This window comes from Mchenga conophoros, linkage group LG18, assembly GCF_057382185.1.
Source record: "Mchenga conophoros isolate Kocher_MC1m ecotype Shallow Benthic linkage group LG18, M_conophoros_male_GT1.1, whole genome shotgun sequence".
Lineage (NCBI taxonomy): Eukaryota > Metazoa > Chordata > Actinopteri > Cichliformes > Cichlidae > Mchenga > Mchenga conophoros.
The window spans coordinates 16,138,635-16,163,715 of record NC_140543.1 but is presented as its reverse complement, the minus strand read 5'-3'; the positions used below and the strand labels follow the sequence as shown (position 1 = coordinate 16,163,715).

The 25,081-nt window shown below is 42.8% G+C and overlaps 1 protein-coding gene across 9 annotated transcripts in view; it reads left to right on the top strand.

The window, feature by feature from the left end:
• Positions 1-25,081, top strand: part of mib1 (MIB E3 ubiquitin protein ligase 1) — a 59,272-nt gene that overhangs the window by 12,014 nt on the left and 22,177 nt on the right. For 7 of the 9 annotated variants that reach the window (XM_085255785.1, XM_085255790.1, XM_085255787.1 and 4 more), the window contains 10 exons: positions 1,750-1,854; positions 2,894-2,960; positions 3,308-3,512; positions 4,774-4,957; positions 5,987-6,131; positions 6,264-6,397; positions 7,240-7,347; positions 7,490-7,687; positions 8,312-8,463; positions 24,649-24,723. In XM_085255785.1, coding sequence (XP_085111911.1) covers positions 1,750-1,854; positions 2,894-2,960; positions 3,308-3,512; positions 4,774-4,957; positions 5,987-6,131; positions 6,264-6,397; positions 7,240-7,347; positions 7,490-7,687; positions 8,312-8,463; positions 24,649-24,723 — 1,373 coding nt within the window. The remainder of the gene's footprint in view (positions 1-1,749; positions 1,855-2,893; positions 2,961-3,307; positions 3,513-4,773; positions 4,958-5,986; positions 6,132-6,263; positions 6,398-7,239; positions 7,348-7,489; positions 7,688-8,311; positions 8,464-24,648; positions 24,724-25,081) is intronic. The other 2 variants (XM_085255791.1, XM_085255789.1) reach the window with 1 other exon arrangement.

The window sequence follows — 25,081 nt, the reverse complement described above, 5'->3', positions numbered from 1 at the left end:
CTGCTTCTGATGAGGAGAGAATTGTCTTGTAAAAATCCTTATTTCTTTCAAAGCAGAATGGATTTTGAAGTCCAATATTCATAGCTTATTGCTTTTTTATTTTTATTTTTTATGCCTGTAACGCATCATTTTAGTTAGCTTACAGCTAAAAGTCATGTTCTCATAACAAATGTATATGTATAGCATTATTGATGGTTTAATCCAGTGAATACTAAATCAAAAAAAGGATCTTTAAAGACGCTGTTGGGGTCTTTAGTGATAGTTTTATCATTACACTGGACCTACAAGCTAGTCAAGAATAGCCTGACCGATTTCCACTCACTCCCCTCTAATTATAAAACTTGGATCCACACACTGAGAAGTTTAGCGCAGCCAGCTACTTGGAGTTTATTAATATTTTAATAGTGCATCACCACAAGAACAAGAACAGCCTTCTCTCTGGGAACGAATGGCACTTGGCGTTATTATATTTATCATGTACAAATATATGTTTTTTGTTTTTTTTTATATCTCTGTGTAAACGAGGGTCTGGTAGTGGTGGGAGTGTCTTTGTAAGGCAGTTTCTTGTATGTTTCCAAAGTGTGTAAAAACAAGCAAGTGGGAACTTGGGACATGGTGTCAGATGACACTTTGTTACAACTGTGTAATGGTGCTTTAATATCAGTGTACTGATGCTCAGGGATTTATAGAGATTTAAAAATAAATAACTCCAATAAGAAAAGCAACAACACATGATACTTGATTTTTTTTTTTTAGTTAAAACCTCACTCGTGTTTTTTATAAACGTGCTTTGTCTGCACTTTGGCTAAACGACGCCTATTTTTTCTTTCTTTTTAAACAAACACTATTTGTTTATTTGTTTTCATTAAAATACCCTTGGAGGTTGCACAGGTCTAAATAACTGTGGAAACAATAAAAGGTTTAGCATTGACTGTGAAAATGCAAATTCAGGAAGAACAAAATCATAATCTAATTGTGACCCAACACATCAACACCTAATTGGGTTTGTGCTTGATTAGTCCCACCCCTAATATTTCTTAGTGTTTAGGGAATAAGCTTTCCTTTAAAAACTCAGTAACTGGACAACTTGCAGAGAATGTGAAACAACGTAGTACTGTGCAAGAGTCTTGGGGAGATTCACATTACCCTTCAGTTGATACACTTTACTGAAGCCTCATCAGAAATGATCTCATTGGAAGGGTGGCTGTCAAGAAGCCATTCTTAAGTAGGGGAAACAGGAAGAAGAGGCTGAGGTATGCCAAATTAAACAAGAACTAGCTTGCAAATCAGAGGGAACAGATCTCATGGAGTTATGAATCCAAATTTTAAGTCTTTGGTTCAAGTTGTCTACAGCCGTCTGTAAAACACGGTGGAGGCTCTGTCAAGGTTTGGGACTCTCTCTATCAACCCACTGTGCACTACCATCTGCAAAGCAACATATTGGCAATGGCTTCATTTTTCAGCAGCAAAAACATACTTGCTTAGAAAAACACTCAGAGGAACACTTTCAGTAATGGATGGGCCTCCTCAGAGCCTGGACCTCCATATTATTAGAGCAGTGTGGGCTCATCTTGACAAAGAACTGAGCAAAAGGGAGCCAAAACCCAGAGAAGAGCTTTGGTGTTTTACAAACCTTTGCTGTATATTCCTTGTATGTTTGCTGTTTTATTTTCATGTAATTCAGATTAAAACACCCTGCTTTTAATGTGTCCTCTGCTGTTTCTCATCTTCTCCCTCCTCTCTCTACAGGTAACAGAGATCCAGGACTGGAGTGCGGCCAGCCCTCACAGCGCTGCCTACGTACTGTGGGACAACGGGGCCAAGAACCTGTACAGAGTTGGCTTTGAGGGAATGGTGAGCAAACTTCTAGTATGAACCTCATGCTCACTAACTCCCTCACACAGACGGATTCACACAAAAGATCAGCTGTCAGTTGGCTTTTGTATCTAACCGTGGAGCTGAGGCTCTTTCTTTTACTGCCAGGCCTTTGTGAGAGACATGCAGCCAGCGTGAGTACGGCACTATTGTCCAGGCAGCTGGAAGGGGGAGGTATCTGCATGATAAAGGCAATCTGTTCCTTCTGCTTTATAAGGGGACACGGTGAACATGGCGGTCAACTTTAGAAAGGGGGGACATTCTCCTGGGGATGTCATGGGCTCAGCTACACACGCGTTCCAGATGAAAAGCGTGTCCTTCATTGGTGCAGACTGCCTCTTCCTTTTTATGAAAGCGGCCAATCGGGTTTCTCAGTTGCATAACAGATTTGTCCTTTGTTATTCTAATAGATTGAAAGGAAGGTAGGTGGCATCTGCCTTTGGATTAAGTAAATCATGGATTAGACCCCCGTATTGACGGTTTTATTTCGGCTTTATTTTATGAAGATCGGATAAATCCTTCAAAGGAATAAAAAAGAATTGCAGCTTACTGTATTTTCCAAACGCAGCGTGAGAGGCCAAAGCGTTTCCTCTGTTGCGATGCCTGCTTCATGTGCACAGTACTATAAGATCAAACACATCCCGCTGGATATGCAGTCTAAGAGACAGTTATTAATTTACTGAGACGTGTTGCAGTCATGACTTTGGCGATCCATCAGTTCAGAGGAGCGTTTGCACTGTCTTATGATGATCTCTGCCCTCTAACTCTGCTACAGTGGATGCACATCTGAGTCATCACAAATGATATGATGCTTTCTCCGTGTAGCAGTATAGTGTTTCAGTTTCCTGCCATATACCATGTTGCTTAGGGCACTGATATTGTGGGTATTGTAGGCAACTGATGTGCCTCTGCAACTGAAGTGCATAAATTCTCAGTGTCATTATCCATCACTATTCCCCTCTAATGGAATTACCTTGGTTAATTATGTAACCCGTTCCATCTTTTTTTCCCCTTTTAGTCGGACCTCAAATGTGTCCAGGATGCCAAAGGAGGGACATTTTACAGAGACCACTGTCCGGTTTTAGGTAAGCAAGCCGGTGATATATGTCTGCGTCGTTATTGCACCAATTTGTTCACCTAGCGTGCTGGTGCAGTGAATTCAAGGACATTCGAGGAGTTTTTCTTGTAGTAAAGTCTGTGTGGCCACTAGATGTCAGCACTACATAGTCACATGGCTCCAAAACCAGGTATAGACTCAGGTCATGCAGTTACAGTGTTCAGGTACTCGTGGAATAAATTGTCTTTCTGGGTTTAAAACTGCAACAAATTTTGATGTGTAGTATATACAATCACTCTGCAGTGCTGCCTCTCTTCAGGGCAACTCGTGCAAATCACATTTTTAATAAATCTAACGTTACCTTAATCGTCTCAGGTGAACAGAATGGCAACAGAAATCCTGGTGGCCTTCAGATTGGGGACCTGGTAAACATTGATCTGGATCTCGAGATTGTACAGTCCCTCCAGCATGGACACGGAGGGTGGACTGACGGCATGTTTGAGACGCTCACCACCACCGGCACAGTGTGCGGCATCGATGAGGATCACGACATTGTGGTTCAGTACCCCAGCGGGAACAGGTGCAGCGCTTGACATGGAGGCTCGGAATAATTGATTTACTTATTTTTTAGTATTTGACTACTAAAAAACATATTTCTTAGTTTTAGATAACCCCTTCCACTTAAGGTCATTCAGAAGCAGCAAAACACTTCTCAGCACATCTTCACCGTAGGATGTAATTATGCTTTTTAACACTCGAGAGAAGAGACTCTCAATAAATTAGCAGTCAATTTCTAGTGAAATGCATAATTAAAGTGGATTTTCTGTGAATGTAAAAGCACTTTGTCGCTTCTAGTGTTTATTAAATGTTCTCAACATGCTCTTTGATAGTGATCATAGATATACCTCGATCAAGTTCTTTTGGGAGTCGTTTAATATTGGGCATGTGGACCAGTAATGTAAAAGCGGTCTAAATTTAGCCCACTTTATTTTTATTACGTTGATGAGCTTAAATTATTCAAATGCTGTGAAGATAATTACTGGGGAGAAGACCTTTCAGACTTCTGCTCTGTTGGAGGTATAGATGCGCTTTCTCTGCTTTTTTTTTTTTTGCAGTTTAATTACACAGTGAGGCTTATATCACTCTGTAACACGTTTGCCTAACACACGAACAAGAGGAGCAGACCCTCAGAGGGGTTGCATCAGGAAGGGCATCCGGTGTAAAATGTGGGCTAAATTCAATATGCAGATACATCCACTGTGACTATCCCTTGTGGGTAAGGGAGTAGCTGAAAGACGCTTGTTACAGAGTGATACTTCCTTGCTTCACATACCATCTTTGAATGAGTCCTGACTGATTTTAAAAAAGCAAATTCAATAACAGCAATTTTTTTTTTACTATAGTTTTTTTTGCATTCATTAATATTGCCTAGAATTATGTTGTTGAAATAAATCCAAATTAAATAATGTTGTAAATTAAAGGATGTTTAAAATGAAAAGTTCCTAGCTAGACAATTCATGCACCATTTTTGTTTCACCAAAGCAAAAAAAGAAAAAAGTTTGCCCCCTTTTTTTTTTTTTTTTTTCTTTTTTTTTTTTTTGCAAGCTTTGTGTCAGAAATCAAACATCAGTGAAGCCTGAACACTTTATGCTCTCACATTCACGTCTGGGGCGAAATGCTTGCATTAATTCAGAAGAAATGCTCCCATTTTGCCCATTTATTGGTGCCTTATTATTTATTGCTCCAGCGTAGCTTGCTCAAATTCTATACCTCACATCAGCTATCACAGTTTAGGGGAGCTAGTCGGTGTTGCTTGAATGCATCGCTCTCTCTGTCCTCAGATGGACGTTCAACCCAGCAGTGCTGACAAAGGCTAACGTAGTGCGCAGTGGCGAAGTCGCAGCTGGTGCAGAGGGAGGCACTTCCCAGTTCCATGTGGGAGACCTGGTCCAGATCTGCTACGACATTGACCGCATCAAGTTACTACAAAGAGGCCATGGAGAATGGGCTGAGGCGATGCTGCCTGTAAGAGTTTAATAGATTTTCACACTGATTTGTGCAGAGTTGACCGCACTCACAGTCACGTTGAGGCTGTTACATTAATAGAAACAGGAAATAAATGTGGACATGTTTAAATAAATTTTTTATGGTTAAGGATTTGCTGGGGAAAAAAATTAAATTTATTTAATAAATGTGTATAGATAAATACAATTTTTCTACAAAGAGGGACATGTAATGAAATTATTCATTGTAGCTACATTTGTCTTAGTTACTACAAGACTTTACACGCAGCATTGTGTAAAATCTATGGATGCTTTGCTGCCAGTTCTTTTAAAAAATCTTCTCTCAGTCTTAACATGACTTTATTCTTCCCGTATTATGAAGTTTATTCATCGCTGCCCAGCATGCCGTGGGTTATGTAACGCCAGTCTACTCCAATATGCCACTTGTTCCTGCCAAACTGGCCCCCCTCAGCAGCTAATGAGCCTTAAAACTCTGAGATGGGTTGTAGCTTTGATCACTAACCATGGCTGTTTGCCGCCTGCTGCCGCTTCTGCTGCAGCAGTCCCCGTTATTGATGACATCCTCCAGGACAGCCCCAGACCCGGCTCAACACACTCAAAGTGCCTCTTTCCCTTATAGCTGGGATCGAGATGATATAATTCAAAATTGGAATGCGTTATACTCTGTCCTCTCCAAATTGCCTGTATAGATGAAAAATGGTCTAGCAAGTAGAAGGGTCTTTCTTTTATATCCATCTTCTTTCTTGTGCAAGTGAGTACACTCTGAATAATAAGAACATTGCTCAAACATCTCTCATACCTTGTTTTTTTTCTGTCAGTGTTTTATTTTATAATAAACTGCTCTGTGTAGGATGCTGGCTTTTTGAGCTGCTGTACTTTCCACATTATCCTTTCCCTCGCAGCTCTACTTTCCTCACTGCAGTCCCTCTTCATCTGTCCTCTGCCACTTACAGACTGTGTTACACAGGACGTAGCCCAAAGACAATAAGCCTTCATATACTAATGAGTTTGTCACAACATTTCTAAACAGACCCTGGGCAAGGTAGGCCGTGTGCAGCAGATCTACTCTGACAGTGACCTTAAGGTCGAGGTTTGTGGGACATCTTGGACGTACAACCCTGCTGCCGTCACCAAGATCGCCCCTTCCGGCTCCGCTGTCAGCAACGCCTCTGGAGGTATGTGCGAACATGCACCGCTAACTCAGAGAGAGCATCATTTTTAGTTTTTTGTCCTCATTGCTTCATTGCTCTCTGTTATCTGGCACCTACATGCTATCAATCTCTGATGTTTTCCGCTCGCTTGTCCAGAACGCCTGTCTCAGTTATTGAAGAAACTATTTGAGACACAAGAGTCTGGGGACATCAATGAGGAGCTGGTCAAGGCAGCAGCCAATGGAGACTTGGCCAAAGTGGAGGACATTCTTAAGAGACCTGATGTGGATGTGAGTGCTCCAGCATTTTGATGTTTTGATATAAGGAACTGTTGAAGTTCTAGATGACTTTTTGATGAATGATTCTACCATTAAACCTATGCAGAAGATATAGGTACATTTATAATTGGAGCTGGAATACCCCTGGCTGTGCTCGGCTCTTCTCTCAGTATATTGAGGAGGCTATATTGAGGAGAGTCTCCCAGGAAACCTCTCAAAGATCCTCCCACCCCTGCACCTCTCTCAATCTGAAAGGCATTAAGGCTGGGCCCAAAGGAGGCACCAATGAACACTGGTGTGCACTGCAGCACAGAGCCTGATTCACTCTCAGAATCAAGTGGAGATCTACAAACCCCACACGGTTGTAGATTTTGTTCTTACTCAGGCAGCAGGACAGAAATCTGTGCCTTCTATAGGTCTAGAAAAAAGATTACGTCAGTCTGCCATGCCGTCTTCACTTTAGAGAAAGGGAGACTGAATGAGTGTGTGTGTGTGTGTGTGTGTGTGTGTGTGTGTGTCATTGGTGAGTGCTGGCCAGATGCCCCGTTGCCTTTCAGTGGAATTATTTGCTTAAAGCTGAGCACACTGAGGCTGGCCAAGTGATTTGGCTGCCAGGACAAGAGACGTCTCGAGACTCCCAAAGGAGTTCACATTAATATTTATGCTCTGAGTTTTTGCAGTGCTGCAGTTGGTGATGAAACTTGCTCACACAACTGTGGATGCACATGTACAACATCCAAATATTTAAAACACACCCTCACCAGTCTCATCACCATGTGTTTGGCAGCTCTAAACATTAAACAGCACGCTGACACGCGGCCGTATTCTGAGTGACTCTTGATGTGTTTTTCCAGGTGAACGGGCAGTGTGCTGGACACACCGCTATGCAGGCAGCCAGTCAGAACGGTCACGTGGATGTCCTAAAGCTGCTTCTTAAACACAATGTGGACCTGGAGGCTGAGGTTTGTCTAATTAGAAAAAATAACCTGTCTCTGATGTGTGCTTCTTCTTATCACGAACGCATCTCAGCTTTCTTTTATATTGCATTTCGCACCAGATTTCACACAATACTGAGTCATTATTTGGATGTGTCACTGTTCCCAGGATAAAGATGGAGACCGAGCAGTGCACCACGCAGCTTTTGGTGATGAAGGCTCTGTCATTGAAGTGCTGCACAGGGGCGGTGCAGACCTGAATGCCAGGAACAAACGAAGGCAGACTCCATTACACATAGCTGTCAACAAGGGCCATCTACAGGTGGTTAAAACCCTTTTGGACTTCGGCTGCCACCCTAGCCTTCAGGTATGTATCGCTTGACTTATTTACCTTTAAGAAAATACTTCATGGCATAGCTTAGTTGCTTACTTCCCCCGATTTTGTCATTGTACATGTATAACTGAACTGTGGGTGCTGCTGTGAAAGATATATAAAAAGATATATAAATGACAAAACAAGAGGATAAAAAGCAAACACTGTGTCAAAGCATACAATAAAAAAACACACAATAAGGGAGCAAAGGTATAAATACAAAGTGGCTTGAGTGTTGTGCGAAAGACTTCAGTAAAGGCGCAGGACGTCCTACAGAAATTTCCACATTGTATACAACAAAACAGCAACAGTGTGGCGTTCACAGATGGCACGCAGAGCTTTCTACCTGTCAAAAAGGGAGTTTTTCCTTCCCGCTGTTGCCAAGTGCTTGATAGGAGTTGTCTGATTGCTGGTGTTTTTTCTGTATTATTTTAGGGTATTTACTTACCATAAAAAGTGCCTTGAAGCGACTATTGTTGTGATGTGGTGCAATATAAATAAATTTGAATAGAATAAGCTGCTTTTGAAGTACATTGTAACACTTGAGGGGTCATTGTAGACCTGACTTGTAATTACGTTATTTAAACAGCAGTCCTTAACATAAGGTTTCCCCTTCAGGATTCAGAGGGTGACACACCTCTTCACGATGCCATTAGTAAGAAGAGAGATGATATGCTGTCAGTGCTGCTGGAGGCGGGTGCTGACGTCACCATCACCAACAACAACGGGTTCAATGCTTTGCATCACGCCGCCCTGAGAGGAAACCCCAGGTGTGTGACATGTTCGGTTTGGCGACTGTGACGAATGAAGGCTTGTTTCAGTGGAATCTGCCGATGCAGATCTCAGTTAATAACGGTTTCATATGCTCAGTGGAACCAAAATTAGAGACATGTGCATAACTTATGTCCACACACTAAATTAACCACATTTAATTGATTCATTTGTTGATTCTCAAATTCCAGAGATTAACAGGAAAGTCCCACAGAGAATTGCCTCAGTGAGAACTTTATGAATATGAATAAAGTGATTAAACGCCATATTGAACCCACACTGTGCGATACACCAAATATCTTGAAGTGTCTGTGTGGTGTACAAATCACATTTTAGTTGGTCTCAAAATGCAAAAGGATGCTGTGGTCTCCTGTGTTGACTGTTATATTGGTACAGCTAAAAACCTGGAGCGTTTGTGTTTGTTTGCACACTGTTTTGCTATTCCACGATTGTGTGTGTCGTGTGTGGAGTGGCTTGCAGTGCAGCGGCAGCACTTCGTTTTGTCCTTGTCGGTGCTGTTCCCGGCCAGCAGGTTGCTTTTCCAGTCTTTATCTGTTTTATTCTGCTCTCTAAGCCATGAGCATATTAAAGATGGCTCTGAGCAATGACTGTATCAGGTTTATCATCCACCTCTTAAGGTGATGGAAATTGATGTTTCATCGCCACGGTAAAGGGAGTGGAGCAGTTTCTAGAAAAGTTAACATCTGCTTTCCGCTGTGAGTGCTTCAGGTGTGTGTTTCCGCATGAGCGTGGTTATCCCAGGCTAAATGTCATTCCCCTTCGTTGGCATTTATTCCTTTGGCACTAGGACAAATGGAATTAAGGTCACAGGGCTGTGGAACACCTGTCAAAGGTCACAGGCCTGGTCCAGCCCCTCCACATCTGGTACCCTGTAGGTCAGATTATCTAAAGCCAGTGCCTGTTTCTAACATTGATTAATTTCAGATTGAAAAAACCTCCTAAAAATCACTTTATTAATACATATATATATATATATATATCAAAAGCAAATTGCAGATCCAGTTTTATAAAATATATTATATTAATATTATAATATATAAATTATAAGTTAAATGAAATATGAAGCCAGTGTTCATACACGGCATGCTCTGGAAAAACAAAAACAGGTGCAGAAATATGTTAAATGAAGTCTGCAGTGTTTCATTTATTTTCTGTTATTGAAATGATACATAACCAGCCTGCCTGCTTCTCTTCAGCAGGTAATTCCAGAGTTGATGATCCCTGAAATTCTGTAATTAAACATGATTACATAGATTCAGGGCTGTCTTTGTTGAATCTATTTCAGAATTGATTGAATAAATTGCAGAAAGAAGTGAAAATGACAGACAGGAAACTGAAAAACTGGCCATATGTTTGCAGTCCGAGTCTGTCTGTGTTATCCGAGAGGGTGAGGGCGGAAAAAATATTGCAAGGCCACCGTTATCTTTTATTGCACAACCTTTAAACTTTAATGAACAACAGTAAACATGCTCAAGGAATAAACGGCACCGTTAAAAAAAAAAAGATATTTGCATTTTAAATATTTAAATAGAATAGTCTGTCGGGTTTGAGAGTATATGTTAGAGAGCTGACCTGCTGAAAGATTCATTTGAGTACGGTGGTTTCTATATCAAAGGCCCTGTTGTGCTTTCTTTGCTTGTCTCAGTCCACACTCTGTCCCCATGCCGTCAGAAAGACAAAGATATATGTCACCTTCTGCAGTCTGCCCATTTACTTTTATTTCACACTCGGGCTCCTGCAATATCGTGGAGACGGTCTACAAGTCCTAAAGCCCTCGGAAATGTCTCCCTAGGCTGAAGTGGGAGCACCTTGTCTGGCGTGTTTTTAGTGGAGAGGCAGTTGTTTTGACGGAGTGCTTAAAGAAATTCCTGACATACTTCTGCAAAAGGGGGAAAAAAATGTAAAAGCCTTGATGGCTGTAGATGAGAGTTGCTTGAAACTGGAAGCCAATCAGAGAGCAGTGAGATGGAGGATATCAAACAAAACCCGTCAGGTTAATAAGTCCGATGACCTGCTTGTGTTTGAGCACAGACTCTTTTGGCATTCGTGGCTCAAACAAGTGTAAAATATAATTTTCTTGTTGCCGTGTAATTCCACGACAGTGCGAAAAACAATTTAAAAATGAGCTTCCTCTCTTCTGTTACGCTAAGTGATGTATGTTCTAAACATCAAATGCTGGCTTTTGGGTTCAAGTAGAGACTGCGTCAGAGTCCCTGGTGTGTTTGTAATGTGTTATGTGCGTGGGTGGGTCTTCCAGCAGTGGAAACAAGATTGAGGAAGACACATAGGAAGAACCCTGTGGGTGACAGATGAATCTTTCAACTTGGAGTCCCAAACACTGAGACAAATCAACTCTACCAACAGGCGAGCAGCAGGAACTGGGGAGTTGTACTATATTTTACCTTGTTCATTACTCACACATAGACACGGCTGCAGCATGTTAAGGCATTTCCTCATAAATTAAAGCTAGTTGTTAAGTTTTACAATTGCTAGTAAATTGAAAGTGCTGGTATAACCAGCAGTAACATGTCCGGGAAGGATTTTCTTGTGTGTTCTCCCTGTGTGTTTACCACAGCTCTAGCCTGCAAGGGGAGCCTGGCTCATCTCTGTGTCTTTCCCCCGGGCTGCTCGAAGCTAGTAGCTGCTACAATACTGTAAACAATACGATTAATAGCCCATGACTCATAAACGGGCTCTAAACAAGCCCTGCAGCGGCCGTCCGTACCCTTTTACGTGTCACCTCCTTGTAATATTTGCCCTCCTCCCTCTCCCCTTATAGTTCTCAGCTTTCTTTTAATACGGCAACATACAGGCAAAACCCCGTATGGTAATTGGCTCACCTGAGGAGATGGAGGGTTGTGCAGGAGATCACACTGTGCTCTGAAATGCAGACATTTATTCCCTTTGTAATGTCGGCACTAATAGGCACCACCATAATGGTAGTATTGTAATAGGGATCCCACTTAGAAAGGAGTGGAGACATGGGTCAAATGTTTGCATTAAAACGTTTGCATGTTCAGATTTTCTTTATCGCTGACATCGATGAAACAGGAGGTTTGTTCACTCTTGCTTCTTTCAGCCTAATCGAGTTGGACTGCTTTGATTGAGAAAACTAGTGCGTGTTATGGTGCACAAATGCATTTCATGGTCATTAGTCCAATGAAAAAGAATTTATAACCAAGTTTGTTAAATCAAATTGAGATTTAATCAATGTCTGTATGCTATACCCACATCCTCTTAATTGCTTTAAATAATTAGACAAATTACATCTTTTAGATCAGTTGTGGAAAAAAATGATTTAGCACTGATTTTTATATTTATGTTTCATATTTTCTCTCTCTCTTTTTTTTTTTTTTTTCTTTTTTTTAAAAAGGGCATCCAAGGCATTTCTTACATGCACTGCAGTCCTGGACTTTTCTAGGACTTTCCCGCCGATAGAGACGTGTGTTTGAATGCAAAGATCTGAGGCACAAGGGGATTAATCAGTTGGGTCCAGTTAGGTCCATTAACATGCTAGGTCCAGAGAATAGCGCAAATACCTATTCACTCAGGTGAATTCACAGCTAGCGAGGGGTTGTCCCGTGTCCTCAAGCTCAACGCGAGGCACCATCCTCACCTAAACAAAACACACTAAATTTCCAGAAGAAAGAACGAATGCTCACTGGAACGATCTCTTGCTGTGTGGTACATGTGAAAAACGATAACTTCTGACAATGTCCTGACCAGATGCCCTTGACATTTTCTGGAGTTCATGTGTGCGGGCAGGAGACGTCCTGTGACAGGGAGTTAGGTTTGCGCTTCCTGCTTGTTCTGCACCCACAGCGAGTGAATGTGGGAGCCTGTAGCTGTTTGCTCCTGTGATTTGTGCGTGAAGCTTCTGTCCCCGAAGCATCTGGCTCTCATCTACCCCAGCTAGTCTAACATCACTAACATCAGGCTTAATGAAAAGGAGTCCAAAGAGTCTCAGTGTGCTTGTGTGTAATGTACATTGTCTAAACGGCTATATTTTGCTCCTTCTTGGGTTTCTTGCAGTCTTGCTGTTGTATTTCTTATTCACAATCTCTTTTGCAGTTCCATTGTACCCCCCTACCTCCCTTTTACCTGCTCCCACCCACAGTGTAATTGACTGTTAGCATCTAGTGACAGTGAGTTTAGAAAGTGTCTTAGCAAGACAGCCGTACATTCTCACACAGACATGTGAGTGGTGTATTTCTGAAATACTGCACACCGCACTTCTGTCCCCCTGCTATTTTTGAAACAGCCGTTGATAGTCTGGTGAGATTATAAATCCCTGTAGAGGCAGAGAGAGGGGAAACACAGATTCAGGAAAGGGGACCATACAAGAGTTTTGAAGCTGCGATTGGATTCTTTATTAGTCAAATGAGACAAGTTTAGCACAGTCACTGAACACTCCAGATGTTGCTGGTGGAGAGAAAGCCATAAGCCATCATCATCAAAAAGTATCCTGCTGTTATTCCAGTGATTGTTTTGAATGCGTCACAGCAAAAGGAGCTCCGGTAGTCATCAAAGCATAGCTACAGCTGGTTGAAGGGGACCAAATCCATTCAAGAGGTGATTTGGTTCCATTTTACCAGCTTTAGCAAAGCATTGTGGAGTCACTGTGTCAGAGACAAAACGCTTGAACTGTTGAAAATACAGCAATCTTTTTTATCCAAAAAAGGAAGGAAGGAAACACATGAAGACATTTTTAAAAAAATGGACACGTGGCTCATCACGGCATGCAAACCTACTTGCCGGGTTTCTTTTTCCTATTTTTTCCCTTTGCCTCTTCACATTCATCCACTTCTGTGTGACACACAGGTACATTTAGCACCCTCCACCCCATTTACCAGCACACCAATAACACACAGGTACAGTTGATTAAGCTTACCCAACTTTCTCCTTTGCTGCCTCCCAGGCAGTCTATTTATCCTCCTCACTATCTTTTTAAGTTTTATGTTTGCCCCCCTCTCAGAGAGTGAGAAAAATTGTTCCCTGAGAAAAGGATAATAATAATCTGTGGCACTGCACTTGAGTCAAATGTCCTGGAGTCATGAAGCAATTACAGGCTCTGACAGATGGGCCCTGCTGCAAGCACGCTTCTGCTCCGGTCACCGAGACGCCCAACAGACAAATGCAGAGGCATAACTACGTACACACTCTCTCACTCATACTCCTGCAGCAGCACTGAGGGGTGTCAAGTCACAGCATTCATTTAAACCAGTCATTTAAGTCACGGGGACTGATTTGCAGTATAAAGAGTACTGTGAACATTGAACAGTGACTGAGGGCAGATTATTTTATGTCTCTTTCGGGGCTCCGTGGTAGTACAGTATTGTACAGTTTTGTACCTAAAGTCATTACAATGTTCATATAAAAATGATCAAGAGCACCCACATGGAGAAGAATGTTTCTAAACTTATTGTAGTTGTTGCTAATTATGAAATCATTAAGCAATTTCTGCTATCGTAGAGACATAAAACAATCTCCATATTTTAGCCATGCATAGGGGTGTTATAGTTTTTTCTTTAAAATCTTAATAGCTGCAGTGTTTTTTCTCATTTGTGCTGTAAAACACTTGACTCGAGCACCCGTGCTGCATTAAAATACAGTCAAGTGACATTTGTTTGGCACTTTTTTTAAACTATATCATTCCTTCACAGTGCTAACAAATGTCGAAACAGCTGTTATAATTATTGACTTTTCCTGCCGTGGCACAAATTAGGTTCTCAGAGTGGCCGGCGACAGCTGAGGGATATACCGGACTGCTTGTAGACAGGATGGAGGTCAGCATAGGGCCGGCTTGATATGGCACACCAGAGGCAGGTCTATTTGTAACATACACATGCACGTTCACGCTTGCTCACATACACACACGTAGACACACACTGTCCCTCAGAGTCAGGTGGCCGGGCCGCTCACCTCGTCTAAGGGCCATAACAGGGCAAAAGCACGGGGGGGACGACAGGCACTTAGCATTTGATAATGTCAGCATCTGCTGTGTTTGTCACTCAGACAGCAGGTCATTGCTATTGAAGGCCTGGGTGAAACATGCAGGCGCGAGCCACACAACCCCACCTGCCTTTGATGTTTTGACAGAAAAGACAGAGAGAATATGATCCACATGGGTATAAATGCAGGGGAAAAGGCTTAAAAGCCTGCTTCACTCTGTTTTTCTTAAATTAATAAAGAAGTTGGTTTGTATTTTATTTTCGATTGGGATTGAAATGACCTTTTCTGTTTGCTAGTTTCTCTGTTCCTCGAGGACTTCTTATAAGCTAATTTGATTCCAGATAGTAAAAACTGCAATCGACAATTAAACATTGTTCAAATTCTCATGTATTTAAAACGTTGCAGTATTCCTCATACTCGGAGAGACAAAAATTAATCAGAGCAAAACCCAAATAAGGAACAAATTTATAGAATACAAACAGCTGTATGGCTTAAATGCGTATAACAGTAGATAATGTGTTTATTGCACTCCTATCTTCTCTGCTTTGATTTTACTTTTATTCAAAAGCAAGAGAGTAAGTCAGGCCTTTACTTAGCATATTAATGAGTTCATGTGACAACAGCCTATATACTATGGTTGCGTACATACTCCACTGCAGGAGTTTTTATAGAGGGATTTTAAAGGCGTTTATCCTGTCTTTTCAAAGGTCGGCTTCATCCATCGCTAGTATGAATTTATGTTCTTTAAAGTTAAGCCACTGAACTTGGTTTGATATTTCTTCACTTCCTTTAACACACTTGTTTTTATAATTAATATATCTTTCATGTGCTCCTTTTTTATTAATCTGGAGCCAAATTTGGGAGAATTGTGTATATTAAAGTGGGTTAAAGGGTGGTAAATCTGTGCTAAAATTGGTACAAGCCTTATATATGATCCAGACACGGGCTGCAGCGGGGGTCAGAATAGGTGAGAGTGTTAGATATGAATAGCTCTCCATGCAAACGACTCCCCGCCTCCCTCTTTCCCCTCCTCGCTTCATTTCTGTCACTGCGCTTCTGCCTATGTTCTGTTGCCTTTATTTGTTTGAAACAGTTGACAATTGGAATCAGCTGACAGGCCAGAGTTGACCCTGATCCTGCATTGTCACTTTTTGATGGTCTAATCTGGCTGCCATGCAGCCCAGCAAAGCATTTGGCAAGCATAGCAAACGTGAACAAAGAGCACAGAAATCAGAGAAAGGGAGGGGAGAACGGGGCAGCGGGGTTGATGTGGGGTGGGGATGTCGATAAGGGCACTAGCATAAAGGAAGGGTGGCCATAGTTAAACACACAAGGTTGTCAACTCGGAAGCTATATGTTACAGCAATAGGTTAGAGCCGGGTTGTGACAGCAGCAATAGCGGCCACAGTTCATTCTGCCTTCTCAGCAACAATTTACCGCTCTTCCATTTTTTTTTTCCGTTTAGTTGTTTTATAATTATTATTATTTATTTTTAAACAGCCAGCAACTGTGGCAGGCTGCTGGTTCAATTCACCTTGCTTTCTTTCCCCACTTGAACTGTGCTGCAGCACTGGAAAAGATTATGGTATTAATGGTCCAACAGCTCTAGCATACCGCTCGCTGAAGTTGGTGCTAAGTTGCAGCTGGCTGAATTTCAAGGGCTGTAATGCAGCAAAATCACTCAATAATGAAAGGAAGCTCTGTTCATATGACACTCTCACAAGGCAGCTGCTCATAGCTGGTGTAGGTTGCTGTCAGAGCCTAAAACATGGTTGCAATCATTTTATGCTAAGTAATTGTCAAATGAATTGTTAACGTATCTTGGATGAGAGATTTTTATTGGCCAAGTCAGCCAGTTTGAGAAAGCAGAAACTTCCCTACAGCGAGTATTGCTGCAGTGAGACTGCCCAGAGACAGTATAGCTAATGTATGAGCCTCACCACTTAGATTAATTCACTCTTTTCCTGCCTCACTTTTACCTTTGTTTGCTGTTTTTCTTTTCACCATCTGACACAAAGCATAAACGTATCCTGTAACAGTGCTGCACATCAGTTTTCCAGAACGAGGGCTCGAACCTCACCAAGAATACATACTTCTTTACATTCCATAGCTATCATATGTTCATATGGGTACATAAAGAAGTATGTGCACCAAGGAGGTAATCTTAGATATGAAATTTTCTCACCTCTTTCCAAGGTCAGGAAGTTAGGAGCAGAACATTTTTCCTCACCGTTCTTTCTCTCCCAAGTATGGTAGTCTGCACTGTAAGGTGACTTTGAGTGTAAATTCAGTTCAACACTCAAGGCTTTCCTTTTGGTTGCCATGTAAGGCTGAACAGCCAGTCCCCCCGCCCCTGAACATAACAGAAGTTTTAGAGTCCATACCATAGTCGACTGTCCCAGTGACCCCTGCTGTCCTCCAGGCAACTGGGAGAAACCAGGAAGCTCAGAGGGAGGAATACAGCTTTTTTTTCCTTTCTTTTTTTTAAGGCAGTCAAAAGGTGGCCTTTTTCTCTGTCCAGGAAAAATGTCGAGGAGGTAGATTTTAAGTGGTTGGAGGTTTAAAAAAAAAAAAAAAAAAAGCAGCAGCAGAGTAGATAAGAGTTTTCTCCTTGGGGGGGGAAAGGAAAAAAAAAGTGTTGTAAGGTGCGCTCGCTCTCGTATGACGATCATTTGCGGTGTTCTGGGAGCAGGGGTGCACCTATAAGCTGAGCGGTCCCGCTGACATACTAAACATATCACTTCTCTCCACCCACTAGACCCTCGCTTCCTCTCCTCCGCACCATCATTTCGTTCTCTTATTACACCTCCCGCCCCGCTTTTGGTGTCCTTTCCCCCTTTAACCACCTCTCACGGACCGATATGTACCGTCCCCCCTCTCTCTCCTGTCCCTTGTCTCTCTGGTGTCAGCAACGTCCCCAGTGGCTAACTGGAGCGCTTGCTGATGTTTGAAAATGAGGGTGATCCAAGTTGAACAGGAAGCTATTGTGAGCAGGATTTGGGCTTTAGGCACAGAGGCAGGCCATAGGTCACATGAAGGCGCTAATGCCCACTCAGCACTTGTGGATTGGTCCTGGTCTCTCTCCCCCCCCCCCCCCCCCCCCCCCAGCACACGCACACGCACACACACACACACGCACGCACACACACACACACACACACACACACACACACACACACACACACACCGTCATCGCCACCTCTCTTTCTCCCTCCCTCTCTCTCTCTCTCTCTCTCTCTCCCCTCTCTCTGTTAATCATTCCCTTTACCACACATAGACTGTTCTTGCGTCTCCCTTTCCCTCTGATCAAACCTCACTTGTCTGTGTTTACAGTGGAACCAGCTGTTTTATTGCCGAGTGGACCAGATCAATAACCATTTGCATGGTGGTGAGAATTGTACAGCAAGTCTCTAATGAATCTTTGCCCCGGACCAGCACATTCCACAAGTCGACACTGCCTCCAACCACACTAAGCTAGCCGGCAGGCTGAATGCTGAGGCAGTGGATGCAACAAAAAATGGATTAGGGGAGAGCAGCTTAGGTGTGAATTTGGAGACTAAGGTGGCCAAGGAGGACTGAATAAATGGGAAACGTGGTGCAATGTTTTTGCAGTTGAAGCGTTTAGAATAGTAATGAGGGTAGGTGTAAGTGGAGGTGACTGTTGTTCTCAGCACGGAGATGGGGTTGGGCAGGTGGATGAGCCTGGTCCTAAAGGTGTGACGTCCTGCTTAGGAAATGTCACAGCTGCCCGAGAGAGAGTGAGAGGGAGTGAAATTCCTTCCTACACAGGGCACGGTGGAGGTTGGGGAGACATGAACCAGCAAATTAGCCCAGTGGTTGTTGTGTCTGTTCTGGTTTTGGCGATAGCACTGCAGTATTGTGTGCCCTGCATGCCCTACCTAACCTACACCAATCTGCTTCAAAAAGAGAGAGAGAGAGGGGAAGAGAGAAGAAACTGGGTTACTACCCTAAGTGCTCTGGGTTCAGCCAGTGACACACATCTACTCAGCCAGCCATTGCTACCCAATATCCCCTCCCACCATTCCCCCTCCTTCCTCCCACATCTGTGTTAATACACTTCTCACAGCTGTGTGCTGTCAATCCGCTTTTCCTCCTGTTCAGAACTCATGACCTGCCCGCTGTTCATTATTCTGATGCTTCGTCATTCCTCTGGTCACAATTCCACTCTTCCGCCTCAGCCGGTCAACCTTGGTCTCAAAGAGTGCGACGCATCCTCAAACTTACCTCCTATCAATTAAGAAAGGCAGTGACCACCCACGCCCTCTGTTTAGTTAACAATTGGTATTAAAAAAGAAAAAACATCAAAAAACAAAAACAGGAACCAAAAAGACAACAAAAGACACTTCAAAAGTCCCAGCAATTTAGTATCCTTTAGTCATGAAGACAAAAAAAAAGGATCTTGGAAGGTGTCGGATGCAGAGGGCGAAGTGTGGATAAGGAAACGTCTCCACACCAATGCAGGTCTGAGTTAACGAGTCCGTCATTAGGTAGCGGCAGGGCTGCAACCATGAAGCCTAATGAGCCAAAGAGCTGTGCTGCTGCAGCATGTCCGGCCAGTGCCAGGAACACAAGAGAGGGAGAGAGAGCAAGACAAGGAAGGGAGGGAGGGAGAGAGAAAGAAAAAGATGAGAGAGATAGAGTGGAGAGTGTGGTGGGGGGAGGAAAAAAGGGCTAAAATCCATGTGGACCACAGCAACTCCCCAGCCCTGTTTCACCTCTTCCTGCATCCTCTTCCTCTCCGTACTTTTTCTTTTTACAAAGCCTTGATTTTTTTCCTCCCTTTTTCTAATGACAAGAAGAACAAGAGAAGGAGAAGGGGAGGGAAAAAAGCCCAAAGGTGTTCTCTGGTTAAGTTCTGTCCCAGTGCTGCTGCTGCTGCTGCTGCAGAACAGCACAGTCCTCTCCCCCTTTCGACTACGCGTCTCACAGGCAAACCATGCGGTTAATAACTGATTGCATCCGAAGAAGAGAGCGCAAAGAGAGACAGGACGGGGGGAGACATCAAGGCCCGTCAGGGGTAAACTCCGTCCAAAAGCGATGGAAGAGCATATATTACCTGTCAGATCAGTTTCTTATCTGAGCCGCTCCTCCTCTCTTCCCCTTTCCTCTCTTCCTTCTTCCCGTAGTGAAGAGAGCCATAATGACCTAGAGAGCGCTCCAGCTGCTGCAGCCATCGTGTGTGCCGGGTGCACGCCTGACTCGCTGAATCAGCTTCTATGATTGGGGGGAGGAGGAGGGGTGTTGGCGGGGCGGGTTGAGTGCCAGAGTCAGGGAGGGGGGAGCAGCGGGCATACACACATGCACACACATTCCCACACAAACACAAGTCATACCTTTAGAGGAGGAAGACGTAGAGCTGACATGAAGAGATGCTATTTGAGAGGAAGAAAAAAAAGGGGAGAAGAGGGAGAAAAGGAGGGGTGGAGTGAAAAAAAAAAACTGCAGCACTCTTCTCTCCATCATGTGCATTCTGAGGGGGAAGAGCTGGGAGGATGCCCTGATCGGTGGATGAGGCAGAAAGTGTACCAACCGTACTCCCACCCTTCCTTTTTCTTATTCCATCGACACAAGCGCAGCCCCAGAGCTTTATTCTGCTCCTAAAATGCGCTTTTATTATTCAGTGGAACTTTACACACAGCAGGTTAGATGAGGGGAGTTTGCTGAATGTTTGAAAGCGGAAATGGGATGGAGGTATTTACAAAAATAAATAAAAAATTGAAAGAAGAAGAAGAGCAGCAGGCTGTGTCTCTGCGGTAGAAGACAGCTGTACTTTTAATAGTTGCTTGTGATCCATGCAAGTTCGATTAGCATTGTCGGAGACGAGAGGTGGAGGATGTTGCAATATCACAGCGTATACATTCCAGTGCATTGCAAGGGTCACCTTTGTGTGGCGAGTGGATCAAATTGAGATGCTGCTGCAGTTAGGAGGAAGAACACACTGGCAGCAAGTTGGGGGCAAGGGGCCAACTGACCAGTGGCTCCACGTCGTGGAGGGCTACGCTAAACGGTTAGCACTTTGTGGGAAGAGAAGCATTCGAAACATGTCTTGGCCCCGTTTTGTCGGGCTGCTCCTGTGTCTTGTCTCACCACCTCCCTGACCATATTTAGTCAAGCAGTGCAAAAAATAGTTCCCGCTCCACTCCACTCTTCTCTCCTCTCCACTCTCTCCATATCCCCCCCTCAGCAACTGTTGGCTGCAGGCTCCGGGAAGCCTCCCCTCCAGCTCCCAGCCTATCGATTCCACGGGCCTGAAGGGAGAGAGAGGCGCGTTAGTCCAGCTAGCCCCTGCTACCATTTGCTGCGCTATTTTTAGTAGCTCCAAATAAAGTGGTCTCCCGTGCTTCCACTTTTGTATTCTTGAAACCTTCCCCTTCCCCTGCTTTACATCCTTACCACCACCGCCTCCTCTGATACCACCCCCTCACTTCCCTGTGTCCTTTTGACCCACCCACACTCATTATCATTTTTTTTCTTTCTTTTTTTTAAATAGATGTAGAGCAAGCTGACTATGGTTCAGCGTCTGTCTTCTCACCGCTATACTTAGAATAACTGCAAAATTCGGAGGAGTAAGGCTGACTGTGTAGCGCAGAGATTAGACAACAGGAAATATCGTTGTTTATCTATTTATATATTTATATGTAACATTCCTGGCAGTGCAGGAAGACAAGTGGAACCCTTACCTCTGAGGCTCTGAAAAGTTTGTGCTGCTTTCTTTCTTTCCTTTTTTTTTTTTTTGAGCTCTCATTAATTTTCAAGTGTCTTTTTCAAGCTTTCCCGAGGCGCGACCACAGAAGAATCTATTTAATTAGTTGGTCTCATCATGGTGCACATCTATACTGTACGAAAGCACCGTCCTCAGTGCCCTCGCTCTTTTTACTCTCTGTTCTTCTCTGTTTTAAACTTCCAGATTCTAGCCTCCCACTGGTACCTCCACGAGTCCTATTACTCTCCTCACCTGCATTTTAACAGCAAAAAACCGAATGTTAAGAAAGCTAATGTTTTTGTATTTCATTGTCTTCTCATGAGGTGGAAAAATTTCACGCAGTTTGCTAGTCCTTTATTTGATAAGCTTTTTAAGAACCTCAGTCCCTTAGTTACATCTCAGACCCTTTTCATTGTGGAGATAATTCTGCATAGATTTAAGTGTGTAGTGTAAGTAATGTATTGGCACTGCAAATGATAGCTTTTCAATTAAAAGAAATGACCATTTTGCTGGCTAAAATGGATTTCAAGCTCAGAACTTGACCATACAAGGCCAATCAAGGCTGGGAATTGCAGCTAGATAAATGACTGTCCCACAGTCTCTCTGTTTGCAAACCACTTCAAATTGAATAAATGGTAATTTCAGCCTTTTTATGTACTCTGTTTAAATTTACACACAGTTAATGCACTTACCGTTCATGCACGTCTGGGCTTGTGTTTTGATTCTCTCCCCTAAGTTGGTTAAGGTTTTTGTGGCTTCTAACAAACTCCGCTGAGGATGCCCTTGTGTGTTATGTGTATCCCCCTCCTTTGGGTCTCCTCTCTGCCTGTTCCAGCTACCCAACCCACCAGTTTAATCTCAATTACATCCCGACATCCCTCCTGCCTCGAAACTCTGCGGCATGGCTTATATCTTCCCTCCATGATGAATAGCACAGGGCTGAATGTTTAGCTGAGCAGTTAATCGATCAATAAGAAAAGGGTCTACTAATGGATGTGCTTTGTTTCACTGGATGAAGGGGTGGGTGCGCTTGTTCTCTTCATGATTATCGGTTAGGACATATCTCCACTTTAAAAAAAAACTTCAGCACTTGTGTTAAACAAATGCAACATTTGATTACATCTGATAAGACATTTGCACAAAGAATAAGTAAAATATTTTAATGTTTTTCTGTGTTTCTTCTATAAATTAATCTTTTTAAATAGTACAAAAATAAAGGTGTGAACTTTATATTTTTTATATTTTATATTTTTTTTCTTCCTTTAAAAAAAAAAGTGATATTAAAGTACAACAACAATGTTAGGTCAAGTATATCGTTATAGCGCAGTACTGGCTAGGCCTCATGAAAGCCTCAGTTCACTACAGCAGTCATCGGAAAATCCTTTAAACTATGAAGTAAAGAACCTAAAATAAGAGAGAACCTCAGTAATCAATTGGTCCTCTATGAGCAAGTACTTGGCGTTTGTGGGAACGAAGAACTTGCTTTTAATAGGAAGAGATATTTGACAGAACCGGGCTAAGCCGCCTGCAGAGACTGCTTGAGGGTGAAGAGAAAGAGAAGAGAAAATAGGCGAGCATGGAAAAGTATGAAAAGGCCCCCAGCTGCCTGAGCCTGTAGCAGCATAACTAAGGGATAGTTGAGGGCCATGGTGGGATGATGATTTAGCACAACTGGCAAAGTAAGACCTGCAGTTAACTCGTTAATTCCTAGTCTGTCACATTTAATACATGAGTATTTGCCAGTTTTTGAGACTTCTGCATCATCAGTGTGATATGCCCTACCCTCCCAAAAGAAAACTCTAAATAAATAGTAAAATATATTTTCAAGCAATAAATTGCAAAAACAAAAAAAAGTCTGCGCGTTGCAAATATGATACAAATTAAAACTCATATATGCAAATTCTTTTTTTTTTTTTACTTGTCAGTTCAATAAACACTCCATTTTTCAATTTTCTGGCAATTTTATTATAGTTCAGATTTCAAAGGGTTGAGAATTTTTGACTGGACTTTTATGTACTTCACGACCCTGAATTGGATAAGCAGAAGAAAATTGTGGATGGATGGATCCTTCTTTCCAGTTGGTGTTAGGAAGAGCTTTTGCACCTAGTGGGATTCCAGCTTCACAGGGTATATCACAAAGTGTTTGTAATGTACTGTTAGGAAGAGGGTTTCGCATGGTTGCTGGTTGTTTAGCATTCCTTTACAACGAGGGGGTTTGTAAAAGTGCCCCCCCCACATAGCAACAGCATTGATTGCACTGACTACAGACAAGCTTGCAAAACTGCTGTGTGTACAATTGTAGGTTTTGTATGTAAAACTTTATATTCAGCAGTGTATTCCAAAATTTACTGCAAGCATCTGTGACCATTACTTACAAGAAAAATAGCCTTTTGCAGTAGGACGAGTCTTTTTCACATGGTTGTGGAATAAATGTCTCTTAATAAGCGTTATGTATTTTAGGTTTGTTCTTATGATGGTCAGTCCCTACGAGAGCTCATTTATCAGTTTACCTAAGTGAGAGGCAGGTTTCCTCTTGGATTGGGAAGTTTTGCACTGGGAATTCTGGTTTGTTTTGATGGTGTAACATCTGTTTTTTCGCTGAGCTTCAAGCTGGCCTGGAAGTTTTTGTTCAGTCTTTCAGTATATCTTAATTTCACCTTTCTGTGTACCTTCCCACCAGAGAACATCATATAGGGATTAAAGGTGCTTTTAATAAGTTCAATTTGTGTTTTTTAAGTACATCTTCATGCTCATTTTCCATGAGCCTGGGCCTTCCCTGTGGTTATGTCTATATTAAGCTGTCCAAATACAGGATGATTTGCATCCACATTAGTGTTTTCACGGAGGCATAAACCTCCGTGAAAGTGACAGCGACAGCCGTGTCCAGAGGAATTACGTTTTTGGGTTGTCCAGTCGTCTCTTTCTCAGGTATGCAAAAAATCTTTGCCAATTTTATACAAAGTTGGCTTTGGCTTCACTTGTCCTGTAAATCCTCCCTCTCCCTCACCTCTACCCTAATTCCCTAATTGTCCTGCGTTTATTGTTCTCATTTGGTACTATTGCCCCCCAAAAAAGGTCACGCTACAACCACCATAGGACACGCATCATAACAGAAAACATTGATGGTATCTTTTGAAATTTGGAAAAAATTTGGCTGGGAAATAACCTGAGAGAACATTTTGGAGGGGATTCAAGACTTTCTTCATCAGTCCACTCTGGCACTCATCCCCTGATCGTTACTGGACTTATTTTAAGTCATTACTATGTGAAAGTTCTGTTTAGCGTATCCACACTGTTACACTGCACTGGCCCTTTCCAGATTTACACCCTCTGGGGATGTCTTTGTGAAAGCTCAGTTTTCAGGTGGATAAAAATACTGATTTAGTTTAGAGAAAGCGGTTAAACAGAGTAAAGATGTTTACGATTTTAACCATCTTAATTTCGACGTACTTCACCATCAGCACCTCTCTTCTGCCTCCTCCCACAGCTCCCCGCTTTTGTATCCTGTCCCCCCACACCCGCCTGCCTCCTTTTCCCTTTACACAGTGCATCATTTGAAGAGGTGAGGCTGTTGAGCGCTTGGAGGAATAAAAGTGATTTATGAATAGGGCCAACCTACCTGGGTGCTGGAGGGGGAAGCCAGTGGCAGTCAGCTTCTCTGATCCAGTTACCCATTGTTCCCTTCAGCCTCACTGCAGGGGAAGTTCCTCTGCATCTCTGATATTTTACCGTGGCTTACTGGTGCCACATTTTTTTTTACCAATAAGTGACTCACAAACTCCACAGATACCGTCGCACAAATGCCTGTGATCCACAGCCATTTTCTCATCCTCAATTTATAGCTTATGATCTTCTTCTTCTTTTTTTTTTTTTTAATAGAAGGAAGGATGCAAACAACCCATGCACTCTGCATGGGTTTT